The sequence below is a fragment of the Oncorhynchus kisutch genome, linkage group LG18, assembly GCF_002021735.2.
Source record: "Oncorhynchus kisutch isolate 150728-3 linkage group LG18, Okis_V2, whole genome shotgun sequence".
Taxonomy (NCBI): domain Eukaryota; kingdom Metazoa; phylum Chordata; class Actinopteri; order Salmoniformes; family Salmonidae; genus Oncorhynchus; species Oncorhynchus kisutch.
The window spans coordinates 25,086,340-25,103,248 of NC_034191.2; the positions used below are offsets into that span (position 1 = coordinate 25,086,340).

The 16,909-nt window shown below is 44.8% G+C and overlaps 1 protein-coding gene across 4 annotated transcripts in view; it reads left to right on the plus strand.

The window, feature by feature from the left end:
• vaspb (vasodilator stimulated phosphoprotein b) overlaps positions 1–16,793 on the plus strand; it is a 31,123-nt gene extending 14,330 nt beyond the window's left edge. The window contains exons 2-14 of one of the 4 annotated variants that reach the window (XM_020508227.2): positions 6,287–6,458; positions 8,600–8,780; positions 8,958–9,024; positions 12,953–13,023; positions 13,120–13,364; positions 13,599–13,741; positions 13,896–13,947; positions 14,062–14,089; positions 14,199–14,244; positions 14,405–14,461; positions 14,981–15,050; positions 15,159–15,216; positions 15,376–16,793. In XM_020508227.2, the coding sequence (XP_020363816.1) occupies positions 6,287–6,458; positions 8,600–8,780; positions 8,958–9,024; positions 12,953–13,023; positions 13,120–13,364; positions 13,599–13,741; positions 13,896–13,947; positions 14,062–14,089; positions 14,199–14,244; positions 14,405–14,461; positions 14,981–15,050; positions 15,159–15,216; positions 15,376–15,413 (1,228 nt within the window). In that variant the 3' untranslated portion in view covers positions 15,414–16,793. The remainder of the gene's footprint in view (positions 1–6,286; positions 6,459–8,599; positions 8,781–8,957; positions 9,025–12,952; positions 13,024–13,119; positions 13,365–13,598; positions 13,742–13,895; positions 13,948–14,061; positions 14,090–14,198; positions 14,245–14,404; positions 14,462–14,980; positions 15,051–15,158; positions 15,217–15,375) is intronic. The other 3 variants (XM_031795598.1, XM_020508228.2, XM_031795599.1) reach the window with 3 other exon arrangements.
• Positions 16,794–16,909: the final 116 nt, after the last annotated feature.

Sequence of the window (16,909 nt, forward strand, 5' to 3'; positions counted from 1 at the left end):
TGGAGTGGTGTAAAGCTCGCTGCCAATGAACTGTGGAGCAGACCAACGGATGAATCTGTAGTTGTCGGATGCCAGGAGAACGCTACCTGCCTGAATGCAGAGTGACAATTGTAAAGTTTGGTGGAGGAGGAATAATGGTCTAGGGCTGTGTTTCATTGTTCGGACTAGGCCCCTTAGTTCAAGTGAAGGGAAATCTTATGCTACAGCATATTTCCTGTTTCAGCATGACAATCGGCGTTCCAATTCATCCCAAAGGTGCTTGATGGAGTTTAGGTCAGGGCTCTGTGCAGGCCAGTCAAGTTCTTCCACACCGATCTCGACAAACCATTTCTGTATGGACCTCGCTTTGTGCATGGGGGATGGTGTGTCGATCGGTGTGGAAGAACTTGACTTGCCTGCACAGAGCCCTGACCTAAACTCCATCAAGCACCTTTGGGATGAATTGGAACGCCGATTGCGAGCCAGGCCTAATCACCCAACATCAGTGCTCAACCTCACTAGTGCTCTTGTGGCTGAATGGAAGCAAGTCCCTGCAGCAATGTTCCAATATCTATTGGAAAGCCTTCCCAGAAGAGTGGAGGCTGTTGTAGCAACAAAGGGAGGACCAACTCCATATTAATGACCATGATTTTAGAATGAGATCATGAGATCATGTCCACATACTTTTGGTCATGTAGTGTATAAGTGTCCAACATCTTCTGCCAGATTAACAGAGAGATAGAAGGCCAAAGTGGAACAAGTGGAGGGAAATTGTTTAGCGGAGGGGGCTTGAGTCCAAAAAAACGTAGACTGATTTAACTGGTAGCCTAAGTATGAACGCAGTGATGAAGAAGAGGATTGAGGGATTAAGAGGGACGATGGGGGCCAGATGTGGAGACTAAAAGAGGGGGAGGAAGAAATAAGGAGTGTGGAGAAGCATGGTGGGATGGCCTGGTAAACAGAGAGGGAGAGCCACTGGACCTGACTGTACTTGTCAGTACAAGCTCTGAGCAAAGCCTTATACAGACATTTCTTAGAGCGTGTGCCCCAGTCGTGCGCTGCAGTTTCCTGTTAACCCCTCACTGACTGAGAAACTATAGGCTCCCATTCCGGCTCCAAATGTCAGTGTTGGCTAACTTGGAGTTTCTGTCTTTTTTATTTTAATTCTCAGCTAAACTTGGCCTTTGAGTTTGGTTTATTGGTTCTCCTGTAGGCGTTGTCTGTCTGTATTCAGGCCATAAACTTATCTTAATGTTATTATCAGAATGTTATCAGTTAGGTTGCTAGGAGCCTATAATTTGTCATCTTGACAGACAGGATATTTTCATAACCTTTGCATGCAAAAGCACTTGGTTATGATTTTAACATGGGCAGTAGCCACAGCTAATGTTTCAAGGGTATGTGAAAATTCCTCAGATTAAGACTGAAAATGACCATTGCCTGGTTGAGTTATTTTAAGGTTAAGCCAGTGACCTATTGGCTCTCACAGTCCACTCTCACAGGTTAAATGAACTAGTCAGCTAGTTAACACTTAGCTTAACTACTAGTCTAGACTCTTAGCTAACCTTCGAGGACTGCATTATATGTGTTTTTTGGACACTGTCACAGGAATAGGTTGTTTATGACATTTATTGTTCATGGTTCATTCAGAAGCTAACGTGTGAAAAACGTGTGTCCATGTAGCATCCTGCCAACCTCTCGGACTCTGTCGACGTATGCACACACATGTAGTCTCAATATCTGTAGATGTATCAATAATTCACTCCTCACTCTGTCCTCCTGAGCCTATGCTTTCTCTCATATTAAAAATGCATTTGTTTCCCAGTCCTTTTCTCTGTACCTTCCCAGTTAGCAGCAGCCCTCACCACTCTATACCTGGGTGGGTCACGTTCACTGAAAACAAGTGTGAGAGAACCTTTTGAAATAGAATATTGGTTCAATATAAGTTCAGCTGGCACCTCTGTTTCTGTGCTTACTGACCACAATCCATGTCTCTCTTTCCTCACACCATTATGTCCCCAGCCAGGGACATCTTTATTTAATTTTTCCATCTATTAACTTCTTTCTTCACCTACCTTACCTAACAAGCATTTGGGTCAACAAATGAGCACATCAGTGTGTAAACTTGAAAGGGTGTGCGTTTGTGTGTGTGTGTTCACTAGTCAGGCTGAGTCAACCCTTATTAGGCATTGCTGGGAGCAAGAGGTGGGCTGTGGCTACAGAGCTGTGTCACAGGAAGCGGGAGATTGTATCATGGGATGGATGGAGGGAGAGGAGGAGTGGGGAAAAGAGATTGATAAAGAAAATGAGTCTGCTCTTCCTGGTTCTCTCTCAACTAGACTCCACTTTGGCAAAAAGACCACATGAACTTATCATGTCTGGACCGATACCTCCGGAGGTAGTGCAGGGCAGTGTAAACACAACTATCTCCTTGACACAAAACTCGTACCGGACAAATTGTTATAGCATAGCAATGTTTTTGAAACGTATAGACGTTTCACTTATTTTTCTTTAGGTTTTACCTGATATTGTAGTAACAGCCAGTTACATCTGAAATTGTTTCAATTGCTTTTACCTCAGTGACTTCCATGATATATAGATAAAATGAAGCCTGGTTTGTTCGAAGGTATCTTCTAATATTGTACCTAGTGTCAGCCTAAGAGCTCCAAATAGTTATTGTTCAGCTAAACATCAGCATTCAGCTACAGCCAGCACGTTTTACTTAAGTATTCAGAAATTATACTGAACAAAAATATAAATGCAACAATTTCAAAGATTTTTCTGAGTTACACTTCATATAAGGAAATCAGTCAATACATTTTTTTTTTCACATGACCGGGAATCTGTTGGTCACAGGTACCTTAACATTAAAAAATAAATCTGTATCTGGTGTGACCACCATTTGCCTCATGCAGCACGACATGTCTTCTTCACATAGAGTTGATCAGACTATTGATTGTGGTCTGTGGAATGTTGTCCCACTTCTCTTCAATGGGGCCCAATGTCGTGCCATTAATCCGCTGCCAACACCCCATGTTTCAGCATAATGCACGGCTCCATGTTTCAAGGATCTGTACACAGTTCCTGGAAGCTGAAAATGACCCAGTTCTTCCATGGCCATACTCACCAGACATGTCACCCGTTGAGCATGTTTGGGATGCTCTGGATCAACGTGTACGACAGCGTGTTCCAGTTCTTGCCAATATCAAGCAACTTTGCACAGCCGTTTCCTGAAGATAGCATGCCAATTGCACGCTCCTTCAACTTGAGACATCTGTGGCACTTTTTATTCACTCTATTTTATTTAGCTAACGTTTCCTAGCTGTGTAGCCTATATTATAACATGAGTGACATTGTTCGATAACATTACTGTACTTTTATATTTGTTTTGGAGAGGTAAACGTACATTACTGATATGCTAACATTACTTGATCATGAAGCATGTTGTTAGCTTTAGACTGTTCTCTCTGCTTCCGCACGGCAAGCGGTACCGGAGCGTCAAGTCTGACACCAACAGGCTCCTAAACAGCTTCTATCCCCAAGCCATAAGACTGCTATATAGCTAATAAAATGACTACATAGACTATCTGCATTGACCCTCCTATTTAATTTTTATACTGTCTCTATGCACATTCTACACACTTACTCACCACGACCAACACACACACACACACACACACACCGCTCCTCAGACTCATCTCTCGTAGTTGGAATAGGGACTCTGTCACTCACTCACTCAGCCTGTCTGAAGGTCAGGGACTTCCTTTATGTGTGACTAGGGGAGTGTGTGAACCTTGATATGAGCCAGAGTATCGGGGTGGCCCTCACTATCTGTCTGTCATTGTCACCATGTCTGGCTCTAGTCAGTAACACTTGTCTGTCAGTGCCACTGCACATAAGCCTACTTGCATAACACTGCAGTCCTCTCCTATAGATTGGTTTGAATTTCCAGTAGTCTCTAAAATGTGTTTACTTTCTCTTAAAGACCAGGGGCTGCGAAATGCCAAGGTTTCTATTAGCTGGTACATTTCCCTAAGAACAGGTTGGCCAGTTGTATTGCTTCTTTAATCAGTACAACAGTTTTCAGCTGTGCTAACATAATTGCAAAAGGGTTTTCTAATGATCAATTAGCCTTTTAAAATTATAAACTTTGATTAGCTAACACAACGTGCCATTGGAACACAGGAGTGATGGTGGCTGATAATGGGCCTCTGTACACCTATGTAGATATTCCATAAAAAATCTGCCGTTTCCAGCTATAATAGGCATTTGCAACATTAACAATGTCTACACTGTATTTCTGATCAATTTGAGGTTATTTTAAAAGACAAAAAATTTGCTTCTCTTTCAAAAACAAGGACATTTCTAAGTGGCGGTAGTGGTCTAAGCTGGTTCGACTCCTTAAATTAGCCATTACATTTTTTTGTTACGCAAAAAGAGTGCCTTTTGCATCCCTGTTGATTTTTGAAAAATGTTAGCCCCTTTTCTCCCTAATTGTTAGTAGTTACTATCTTGTCTCATCGCTACAACTCCCGTACGGGCTCGGGAGAGACGAAGGTCGAAAGCCATGCGTTCCCCGAAACACAACCCAACCAAGCCGCACTGCTTCTTAACACAGCGCGCATCCAACCCGGAAGCCAGCCGCAACAATGTGTCGGAGGAAACACCGTGCACCTGGCGATCTGGTTAGCGTGCGGCACGGTTAGCGCCCGGCACGCCACAGGAGTTGCTAGTGCGCAATGAGCCAAGGATATCCCAACCGGACGACGCTAGGCCAATTGTGCCTCGCCCCACGGACCTCCCGGTCGCGGCCGGCTGTGAAGGAGCCTGGGCGCGAACCCAGAGTCTCTGGTGGCACAGCTAGACCACTGCGCCACCCAGGAGGCCCCACTGTTGATATTTTAAGTAGAAATTGTGAACCAATATTGAATTTTAAAAGCCTGTTAAAAAAAATATATTATAAGTGCATTTTAATATAGACCACATGGAGAATTCAATAGATATGAATAAAGACTTAAAGTTAAAGTGCCAAAATTCTTCATTATGACATGTCCCTCTTTGACATCTATGAAGATTTTAACCCACTTAACCCCAACATTTTCAGCATTGTAAAGCCCTAGTTATTTTGTTGTTTTGACAAAGATTATTATTTACTTCAGCTGGTTCGACTCTTTTTGGCCATGTTTTGTGGTGAGAAAATAAGTGGGTCGAGTGTAACACGTCAACCCTATTACCCATAGATAGACAGGCTAAAAATATTTGAGCAATTTATACATTTTTGTGAAGCTTGCATTCGATTGCCACTCCCTGTTGCACACAAGTTTCCATTCCCCCGTCACAAGAAGATTCAGGGCTGATTTAAGATGGAATTGTCAACCCTGTTACTTTATTTGGCACTTACTACCTTTTTATCATGATGAAATCTAAAGTAACATTTTTTTTGAGAAGTTACACTTCTCAAAAGGCGCTGACTTGGTGGAATGATCCTACTGCATTCCTGCTCTCTCTTTTTATATTTATTTAACTAGGCAAGTCAGTTAAGAACAAATTCTTATTTTCAATGACAGCCTAGGGTTAACTGCCTTGTTCAGGGGCAGATTTTTTTGTTTTACCTTTTCAGCTCGGGGATTCGATCTTGCGACCTTTCGGCTACTAGTCTAACACTCTAACCACTAGGCTACCTGCTGCCCCGTGTCTCTCTCGTCTGTCTCTCCTACTCTTCCTCAATCGCTTCCCTCACAATGTCTCTCTCTTTCATACATGCACTAACATCTGGTAAATGCATCTCCATATTCTCACAATATACATGTCAAGGGAGGACCTAAACTTAGACTATACACTCACAGGCGTATAAATGGCCTGTTGATTGTGCTGAAGAGACACCATTCATTATGTTGTATTACCTGTTGCTCCCTCCCTTCATTAAGAGTGTATTGAGTTGGCTTGCATCAGTGCTCGGGGGTCCATTGACAGCCATAGTGTGACAGTGGCTGGGTGAGTTTGAACAGAGCAACTGGACGATTGCCTGTATGGACTGGCTCAACTCTCAAGCATGTCTTGTTTATGGCAGCATGTGACCTAGCTCATTTTTATGATTCTTTCTCCCTCTCTTCTCCGCCCCCTCTCTTCCTACCCTGCTGTCCTCCACTATACTTTCCCCTGGTTCCCTCCTTCTCCATTATTAGCCCCTCTCCCAACACCATCCCTTCTTCCCTTATTCCTGGCCCCCCTTTCTCTCTCTAGCTCTCTATTTATTCAACTCTAAGCTTTTTTTGCATAATAAATCATTCCACTGTCTCTCCTTTAGTGAGTCCAGTATCTGCCAGGCTCGGGCCACGGTGATGATCTATGATGATGGGAATAAGATGTGGCTCCCGGCAGGAACAGGGTCTCAGACCTTCAGCAGGGTCCAGATCTACCACAACCCCTCCACTAACGCCTTCAGAGTGGTGGGACGCAAGATGCAGACAGATCAACAGGTAGAGTGCGTGTGTGTCTATATGTACAGTATCTATGACAATGGGTTTTAGTCTGTGTGCATGCTTGTTCCACTGATTGTGTGTGTGTTTGGTCTTGTGTGATGTTGTACATAATCAACAGCTTCAAACCTCTAGTACCAACAAGCCCGGGCCAGCTGGAGAACTGTGAATCAGCCCTTTATCCACCTATGGCCATGCGCAGGCAGGCTAACGCCCACTAACCACCTCTGTGACGCAAGCACAAACACCCTACCACAGGTTCTATGTGCTGGTTCAAAGAGCTGTGTTCTGTCTCCTGTAGTTCCCCCATCAGGGCCAACAGGCTAGTACAGACCTATCAATACTTACATCTCCTGTACTGTCACAGCTTTAACAATGGAACAAGACAAACAGCACTATATATACTGAACAAATGTATAAACACAACATATAAAGTCTTGGTCCCATGTTTCATGAGCTGAAATAAAAGATCCCAGACATTTTCCACATTCACAAAAAAGCTTTTTTCTCTCCAATTGTGTGCACAAATATTTTTACATCACTGCTAGTGAGCATGTCTCCTTTGCCAAGATAATCCATCCACCTGTGGAGTGGTAAATCAAGAAGCTGATTAAACAGCATGATCATTACACAGGTGCACCTTGTGGTCGAGACAATAAAAGGCCATTCTAAAATGTGAAGTTTTGTCACGCAACACAATGCCACAGTTGTTTCAAGTTTTGAGGGAGTGTGCAATTGGCATGCTGACTGCAGGAATGCCCATCAGAGCTGTTGCAAGATAATTTTGTTCATTTCTCTACCATAAGCCGCCTGTTGTTTTAGAGAATTTGGCAGTACATCCAACCAGCCTCATAACCACAGACCACGTGTAACCACAACAGCCTATGACCTCCACGTCCGGCTTCTTCACTTGTGGGATCGTCTGAGACCAGTCACCCGGACAGCTGATGAAACTGAGTATTTCTGTCTGTAATAAAGCCCTTTTGTGGGGGAAAAACTCATTCCTATTGGCAGCATGCCCTCCAAGGCCCACCCCTGCCCGCCCTGACATGTGAAATGCATAGATCAGGGTCTAATGAATTTATTTAAATTGACTGATTTCCTTATGAACTGTAACTCAGTAAAATAGTTGAAATTGTTGCATGCTGCATTTATATTTTTGTTCAGTATAGATATAGTATCTGACCATCCCATCCCCCTCTCGCTTCCACCTCTCCTGCTCTCTCTCCGTACAATTCTTTCTTTAAACATCCAGTCGCCTAAGTGTTTCCCATAGATGTATCTTAAAGTGGATTATGTTTCCTGAGAGGTATTTGGCCAGCTCAACCATTTCCTGTGACAATTAAGGAAGCCTTCCCCCTCTCTCTGAGTATATCTGTCCCCTCCCTCTGTGTCTGCTTCTGCTTCTATCTCTCCCTGACTCTTTTGGCGCGGGGAGTTTAGGTGCTCGCTCGCTCCTCCGCTCTGTGGAATTCAGGGGTTTTAAAACAAATAGAGAAATGATGCATCAGCACATTCAAACCCAGAGCACCATGGCCTGTATTGAATCACCAGGCTGGTGCCACCTGCTGGACTGATATAGACCTAGAGTGCATTTCTCTTGTCATAACTGGCTTCCTGTCCTTGATCTGAAAGCACAGGCTGAGTGCAATGTGGAAAAAGCTTTCAATTAGGAAGATGGAAGGGAGGATACCATGCCACATTAGACTGAGATGCACCCTAAACACTAACACTTAGGGTTGGGCGATATATCATGATTACTGGTATGGATCCACATACCGGTATGGATTTTTATCACAGAGTGTTTGTATTCAGGTCTAATATTGCCATTACACATGTAGTTCCTTCCATACAACCTGAGTAAGGACCGTTCACTTCTCTAAAATCTGCAGTTTGTCCATTTGAACTACACAGAGCATCACCTTGTTGCTTGATAAAGAAGTGGGATATGACGTGGATGTCGATTTAAGACCCCCTCACCTCTCTGATTCAGAGGGGTTGGGTTAAATGCAGAAGACACATTTGAGTTGAATGCATTCAGTTGTACAACTGACTAGGTGTCCCCCTTTCCCTTATCCATGATATGCCAATGTTGGGAGTGTCATGACTCGTGTCTTGACTCCGACCCCTTTCTCTCTAAGGTGGTGATTAACTGTCCGATTGTGAAGGGCCTGAAGTACAATGAGGCCACGCCTAACTTCCACCAGTGGCGAGACGCACGGCAGGTGTGGGGGCTCAACTTCGGCAGTAAGGAGGATGCCGCCCTCTTCGCCAGCGGAATGGCCCATGCACTGGAGGTGCTCAACTCTCTGGCAGATGCAGGTACTATTAGAATGGATTTTACATGTAGCCTCAACATACATGACAACATGCTTTACAATACCTAAAGGCACAGCACAGTCTGAGAAATAATTGAGAGATGCATGTGTGGAAACATGAGCATGACTTGCATCTCACAGCTTTTTTAAAGTTATACTAAGGAAATCGCTTTATCTCCAGGTTACGCTACCCTCCCCCGCCCAGTGTCAAATGGACCTTCCCCAGAGGAGCTGGAACAGCAGCGGAGGTACCAAGTGTGGGATATCCGGGAGGGGGGGGGGGGGGTACAGTACACTCACCTTTACTTCCACATTGTGTTGTAATTAAGGGTCAGTACTGGTATCAAGACTAGACAGTTTCATATGACCAGTCCCACTGACACGGTTTGACATAACCACACTGACTCAGAGGATTTGTCAGCATTAGCCTTACGCCGCTTAGCCCTCAGCCAGTCTCTTGAGGTCAGAGGTTGAAAAGCTAAAGAAGGTCAATTCCTCTTTGACATCGAAATCCATCCTTTCCTACCTCTTCCTGTGGACCCCACACTCACCAAGGATACGTTCAGCTTTACCCCTAATCTCATTTAGTCTAATGGGCAATATGACACACTGTGGAGACTCTGGGATAGGCTGGCAAGGTTGTCTGTCAAATGGTGGTAGTAATGGTCACAGATATGATTGTCACGATGGCGCCGACAGAGAAGGGCGACATCTTACGAGTTCCAAGTCGTTTGTATATATAGTGACTTTTATTGTATTTCTTTACTTTTCTTGTACAGAAAGTTAATAGTATTATCACATATGCACTTCTGGAAACCAGATTGACAGTTACAAACCTCGATTTTGACTTCAACTCCAACTCAGCTGTTCCACTGTTCATACCGAACCCTATTACCTTTGTTCCATGGGCTACCAAGAATCTGCAGGCCTAGATGCGAGACGAGGTGGAGTCGATTCTATTAGCAAATGTTCAGTCACTTGAGAATAAGAAAAAGACTTGAAAGCTGCAATATTATGTCTTACTGAAACACTATGCACGTAGTACTCGGTGGATTCTCCATGCAGCGGCAGGATCGGGGAAGTCGAAAGGAAATGGAGTGTTTTTTTTCATAAATAACAACTGTACTGCTTCAAGTGTGAAGGAAATCTCTAGCAATTCTTTTTATTTTTCTCCCCAATTGGTAGTTACAGTCTTGTCCCATCTCTGCATCTCCCACCAGAGCTGTTGCCAGGGAATTTAATATTAATTTCTCTACCATAAGCTGCCTCACAACATTGTTTTAGAGATTTTGGCAGTACGTCCAATATATGAACAGTAACTCAGTAAAATATTTTAAATTGATGCATGCTGTATTTTTATATTTTTGTTCAGTATAGAATACCTCATGGTAAATTGCAGACCCTTTTATCTAACAAGAGTTTTCATCTGTAATTTATCATGGCAGTCTACATCCCTCCACAAGCTAACACTGAACTGTATGGGGCTTCAACACAGGGGGACATAAAACCGTCCTACCTGACTTCTACCAACATGTCTGCTGCTCCAGTAGGAGTGCTAAAACTCTAGACTACTTTTATTCTACCCACATAAGTGCTTACAAGGCCCTCCCCCGTCCTCCCTTCGGGAAAATCTTAGCATGACTCCATTCTCCTGCTTCCTGTTTACAAACAAACTCAAACAGGAAGTACCAGTGATTCACTCAATACGGAAGTAGTCGGATGAAGCACACACGAGGATACAAGACTGTTTTGCTAGTACAGACTGGGATGTGTTCTGGGATTCATTCGATAGCAGTGACGATCTCAATTGCACTTCACACTGCCCTCTCCCATCTGGACAAGAGGGGAAATAACTATGTGAATACTGTTCATAGGGGTGGCAGGTAGCCTAGTGGTTAGAGCGTTGGACCTATAACCGAAAGGTTGCTAGATCGAATCCCTGAGCTGACAAGGTCAAAATCTGTCGTTCTGCCCCTGAGCAAGGCAGTTAACCCATTGTAAATACGAAATTGTTCTTAACTGACTTGCCTGGTTAAATACCTTTTTAGAATTTTTTTTAAATATATATATATACTACAGCGCAGCCTTCAACATGATAGTTCCCTCCAAGCTCATCACCAAGCTAGAGACCCTGAGACTGAACCCCTCCCTTTGCAACTGGATCCTGGACTTCCTGACTGGCCAGCCCTAGGTGGTGAGGGTAGGCAACAACACCTCCGCCACACTGACCCTCAACACAGGGGCCTCTCAAGGGTGTGTGCTTAGTCCCCTTCTGTACTCCCTTTCCACCCACGACTTTTTGTCCTCCACCATCAAGTTTGCTGAATATACGACAGCGGTAACCCTGATCACCAACGGCGATGAGTCTGCTTACAGAGAGGTGTCCAGAGACCTAGCAGTGTGGTGCCAGGACAACCTATTCCCTCAATGTCAGCAAGACAAAGGAGCTGATTGTGACTGCAGGGAGAGCACGTCCCGCCATCCACATCAACAGGGCTGTTGTGGAAGGGGTCGAGAGCTTCAAGTTCCTTTGCGCCAACATCCACTAAGGACCTAACATTGTCCACCCGCACAGTTGTGAAGCGGGCACAGCAGCGCCTCTTCCCCCTCAGGAGGCTGAACAGATTTGGCATGGGCCTTTGGATCCTCAAAAAGTTCTACAGCTGCACCATAGAGTGCATCTTGACTGGTTGCATCTCCGCTTGGTATGGCAATTGCACTGTACTTGACCGCAAAGCAGTACAAAAGGGGTGTGTGGACAGCCCAATACATCACTGGGGTCCAGCTCCCTGCCATCCAGAACCTCTATATCAGGAGGTGTTAGAGGAAGGCCCAAAAAACACTCCAGCCACCCTAGCCATAGACTGTTCATTCTGCTACCGTCCAGCAAACGGTACCGGAGCATCGGTCTCGGACCAACAAGATTCGAGGCAGTTCTCTGGGGTGAAGAATGAGGACAGACTAATCTGGGTTTGGCGGATGCCAGGAGAACGTTACCTGCCCCAATGCATAGTGCCAACTGTAAAGTTTGGTGGAGGATGAATAATGGTCTGGGGCTGTTTTTTCATGGTTCAGACGGGGTCCCTTGGTTCCAGTGAAGGGAAATATTAATGCTACAGCATACAATGACATTCTAGACAATTCCATGCTTCCAACAGTTTGGGGAAGGTTCTTTCCTGTTTCAGCATAATTCCCCATGCACGAAGCGAGGCCCATACAGAAATTGTTTGTCAAGACAACCCCATCGAACACCTTTGGCATGAATTGGAAGGGCGACTGCGAGCCAGGCCTAACCGCCCAACCTCACTAATGCTCTTGTGGCTGAATGGAAGCAAGTCCCCGCAGCAATGTTCTAACATCTAGTGGAAAGCCTTCCCAGAAGATTGGAGGCTGTTATAGCAGCAAAGGGGGGACCAACGCCATATTAATGCCCATGATTTTGGAATGAGATTTTCGACAAGTAGGTGTCCATATACTTTTGGTCATGTAGTGCATCTACCTCAAATACCGTGTACCTCTGCACATTGATCTGGTACTGTTACTCCCTATATATATCTCCATTCTTGTGTGTTTTATTTTAAACTGCATCATTGGGATGCGCTCGTAAGTAATTATCATGGCAAAGTCTACACCAGCCCTCAGTCAACCAAAAGTGCTTTAAAGTGTGTGTGGCGACAGCAGCTCCTGTGGGTGACAGATGTGTTGGGGTAGGGGACCTGGAGCGACCCGGATTAGGGCTTCTGGCCAGATGTGGACTTTAATTTCAGTGCTAGGCTAATCAGAAGCTGTGAAATGCCCCTTCACAGACCCAGCATGGCCGCATAGTCAGCACAATTTATTCACGAATATGCTCTTCAGTCTAACACTGCTCCAGAGCCATCTGTCACAATTAGACAGTGCCCACTGTGATTGTTTGAACATGGTTGTTGCTTTAATGAAAGGATTGCTGGTACAGTTCACTTGCCATGTTATCATTGTCAAAAGATGAAAAACAAAATGTAATTTCTCTGCTATGCCACCTCTGGCTAGATACCTTATTTTCATGGAGGATGTGGTGCCTTCCCATTCATCCCTTCACCATATACAACATTGTTATATTATTTGTGCCTTTCTAAATCTGTTTGGGTGTATGTTTGTTTGTCTCTGTGTTAATCCCCATGAGTTTTGTCCCTGTAGGCTGGAGCAACAAGAGAGAGAGCGGCAGGAGTGGGAGAGACTGGAGAGAGAGAGACAACAAGCTGCAGCAGGTCAGAGGCACCATCTTCTGTCAAACAGCCACACTGACAGCAATACCGTTCGCCTTTTTCAACACTGTGACAGTCATTTACCTTTTTTATTTTTAGTGCCCACTCCTCCAGTCCCACCGTTGGCCCCCCCAGCACCTCCGGGGCCCCCTCCACCCCCAGGACCTCCTCCGTCTGGGCCCCCTCCTCCCCCTGGACCTCCTCCCCCAGGACCCCCGGCCGCAGGATCAGGACCCCCGCCAGCCCCACCGCTGCCCTCCCCAGGAGGAGATGGGGGCCTAGGGGGAGGTGCAGGGGGCCTGGCGACAGCCTTAGCTGCGGCCAAGCTCCGCAGAGTGGCCAAGGTGAGAGACAGAAAGGAGAAATAGTGGCCTCAGGATAAGAATTAGCGTAACAGTTGTTTTGTATCTGTTGTATCGATCTCCACATTTTATGCAACCACCAATTATTTCTGATTTGGACTTCAATGCAAATCATTTTGAATGCCGAGCCTCTCTGTTTTGCAGTGCTAGCTAGAGCTAAAGGTGGTGTTGTATCGATACTCTAACCGCTCCTGTGTCTTCTACTGCTCTCTGTAGGACGATAGTGGTAGTGTTGCTGCTGCTTCTTCTGCTGCAGCACCAGCTGCCAAGCCTGATCAAAGCCGCACCAGTGGGTCCATCGGTGGTGGTGGTGGTGGAGGAGGCCTCATGGGTGAGATGGCATCCATCCTGGCACGGAGGTAGGTGGTACTGAAGAGAGCACTGCTATAAATTAACAGATTCATACACCCCAGTCAAGAGCGCTGTGTATGCACCTCTATGGATCTGATCCGGCTTAGTGAATCTTTAAGTGTTGTACCACACTATTACTCTCCTTTCGTCTATCTTGTTCAGGAAAAAAATGGCAGACGGTGGGGCTAAGCCACCTGCTAAGACAGCAGATAATGTAAGTATTTGTTAATTTATTGGCCAACTATGTCGTAAGTACATAATTGAGCAATTTCCATGTAGTTAAAAAACACTCACGTTTGTCTGGTCTCTGTTTCCTTTCTCCCTACAGGATGACTCAGAGTCTCAAGGCCAAAGTGGTGAGAACTGCGTGTGTCAGTCTGTTTTGTTTGTACCTAGGAAGACAAATGTGCTTAATATTAGACTTTTATACAATTTTGATGTAAAATATCCCTCTCTCCTTTTTAGACACTCTTGGAAGAAGACCATGGGAGAAATCAGCCACTATGCCCAGGTAAGTTTTCAGCTTCCCATGCTCTCTCTCTCTCTCTCTGTCTGTAGTAAGAGCAGCCTGTGTGGACGTATGTCAGTCTCAGAATTCAAAGAGGGGTGTGTGTGTTGATGAATTGGTTGCTTCACATTGTAAGAGCAGAGTGTGTGTCTCTCACAAACAGGAATAACTCCATCTCCAAGAGCATGGACTCCACCTCTCCCTTGCCCCAGGGTCCCAGGTACAAAGTCCCTCCCCTGACAAGACAACAGGACTAATGCTTTCCTGTTCTCTCTAGCATACCGTCCCATCTCCCTTCTCTCTGTCAGGTCAACAGGGGCACAGCTTCAGATCGTGGTGCTGGGCTATTGTACTGTTGACAGCACCACCTAGTGGACTTCAGAAAGCTATGACTACTGTGACAGCCTTTCTCATCTGCATCATTCCATTCTGATATGTGAATTGATATCCCTTGATGTAGTATAGAATGGAATTTTGTGTGTTTTGTCTGGCATTTCTGGACATTTGGTTCTGTGGTCAACAGTCAAATGTCATTGAAACTTTGAAAGCTAGCCTTGTGTTGTCTGGTGTATGTGTGGTGCTTCCTGAGGCCTCTTTGGGGGTGCTATGGTGATGGGTTGGTATAACAGCGTGGGTTGTCAGTGATGGGACTATGTTCGATCTTAATCAGTCTCTCCCTTTTTCTCTGCCTCCCCTACCCACTCGCTTTCTTTCCACCCCGTCTCCACACCATATCCAGGGTGAAGCATGCAGGTGGTAGTAATGATGCTGGAGGTGGTGAAGAGACAGATATGGAGAGGATTAAACAGGTAAATATTATTTTCTGAAGCACCTCTAATGCCAAGACTAGTATAGACATATAATCATATGCAATACTAAGACTGCAAATTATAGAATGTTTTGGTTGCTTCCTGTAGGAGATTCTTGACGAGATGCGGAAGGAGTTACAAAAAGTCAAGGAGGAGATAATCGGAGGTGAGATTATGCAGATATTTGTTTTGGGCCACAGCTATTTTTCACACGGAAACCGCTTCAATGACATTTGTATAAAAGTCCAAATTAAGTGTGTGGGGGGGGGGGGGGTCTTTGTCAGGTGTTGTATTGATTGTTTCTTGTCTCTCTCCTGTTCCACAGCCTTTATTGAGGAGCTACAGAAGAGGGGTTCCACATAGTTCTACTAGAGGAACAGGGGGATGCGATGGATGGAGGTTATGGCCCTTTGTGGACCTCTCCCATATCACCCCCTCCAGTGTAGCCCAGGGATTTTTCTTTCTCCCCTTCACACATTCACACACACCTACATACTTGCACACGACATGTACACGTTAACCCAGGGAACCAATTCAGAAATACAGGACTAGATCACCTACTACCACCCCATCTGTGATGACACAACCTCTCCTCACTCATCCCTTCTTGTATCCAACTCTTCCTTAATTTCATGAGAACCACTGTAGAGCACATAATCACGGCTGCTGTTACTCTTACTCTTTGTCATGTACAATTGTTTCTCTCCACCCATGTATCTGCCCCATAGAAATCCTGCTCCTATTCACTCTCTTTGTCAGACAGACCAGTGTTTTTACTGGGGTCTTCAGTATTCAGGGAAGATCATATCATTAATTCTTGTTACTGTAATGGCAGAGTGGTTGGTTGGCTTTTGTAAGAATCCTCTTTAACTTGGCACAGCTTCGACCTCAAACACGGCCTTCAAATAAAAACATTTTATATGGGCCAAGACGACATAGGCCTATCTTGAGAATGTGTGGTGACGGGAGGAAACTAACAGATTGTACAGGGACCCCATGGTGGAGGGCTTTCATCCACAGCACACACTGCTCCCTTCAGGCCTGGTGCACAAGAGCTTATACTGCACCACTGCCTTGAAGCCAGCGCTACTGCTCCCAAGTGTACTGCTCTGTCAATGGCCAAAAAAGAGACCCTATACAAACTTCAGTTCTACAGACTTTGAGGAGAAGTCAGAGGAGACATGCAAAGGGAATGTGATGGACGACCTCCCGGAGTGCCGTGAGAGAGGAGAGTACTGTGGTTCTGTGCTATGGAGGGAATCCTAGTTCTTTCTGCATTGCACTTGGCCTGGAGAAAGTGTGTATTTTGTGTGCCACTCAGAATCGACAAAACACTCATCTTTCCCTTCTGCTCAAAATGAGACACTAATAATTTGCCAGTGCAGTGGTCCTAAACTGTACTGTTTATTTTGTTTGAAAAATGTTTTCTAACAACATTGAAATATAAGAATTCGGCCATGACTAAGTCAATTAATTGGCCATGACCAACTGCCTTGGAGAATATATATTAAAAAAAGAATTGGGGGGGGGGGGGTGCTAGCAAAATTGAAATGATGTTTCTATTTTAATTGAGGTGAATGGGACATTTTTGGATCGCTTTCTTTTTAAGAGATGTAATTGGGTTACTGTTTTGTTTTTCTAATAGAGTATAGGCTTTTTACACTGAAATATAAATAAAAAAGCGTAGAGACACTGGATTAGAGATGCCTTTTATAGTCAAATACAGCCGCTTCTTGTAATGCATCAGCTTCTTGAGTCTCCTTTTTTTTGGTTTTTCCATTGCTCTTTTTAAGCCTTAAATATTTTGGGGGATATTCTGACTGTCAAGGCATTGAATGGGATTATTTAGTCAAAAAATA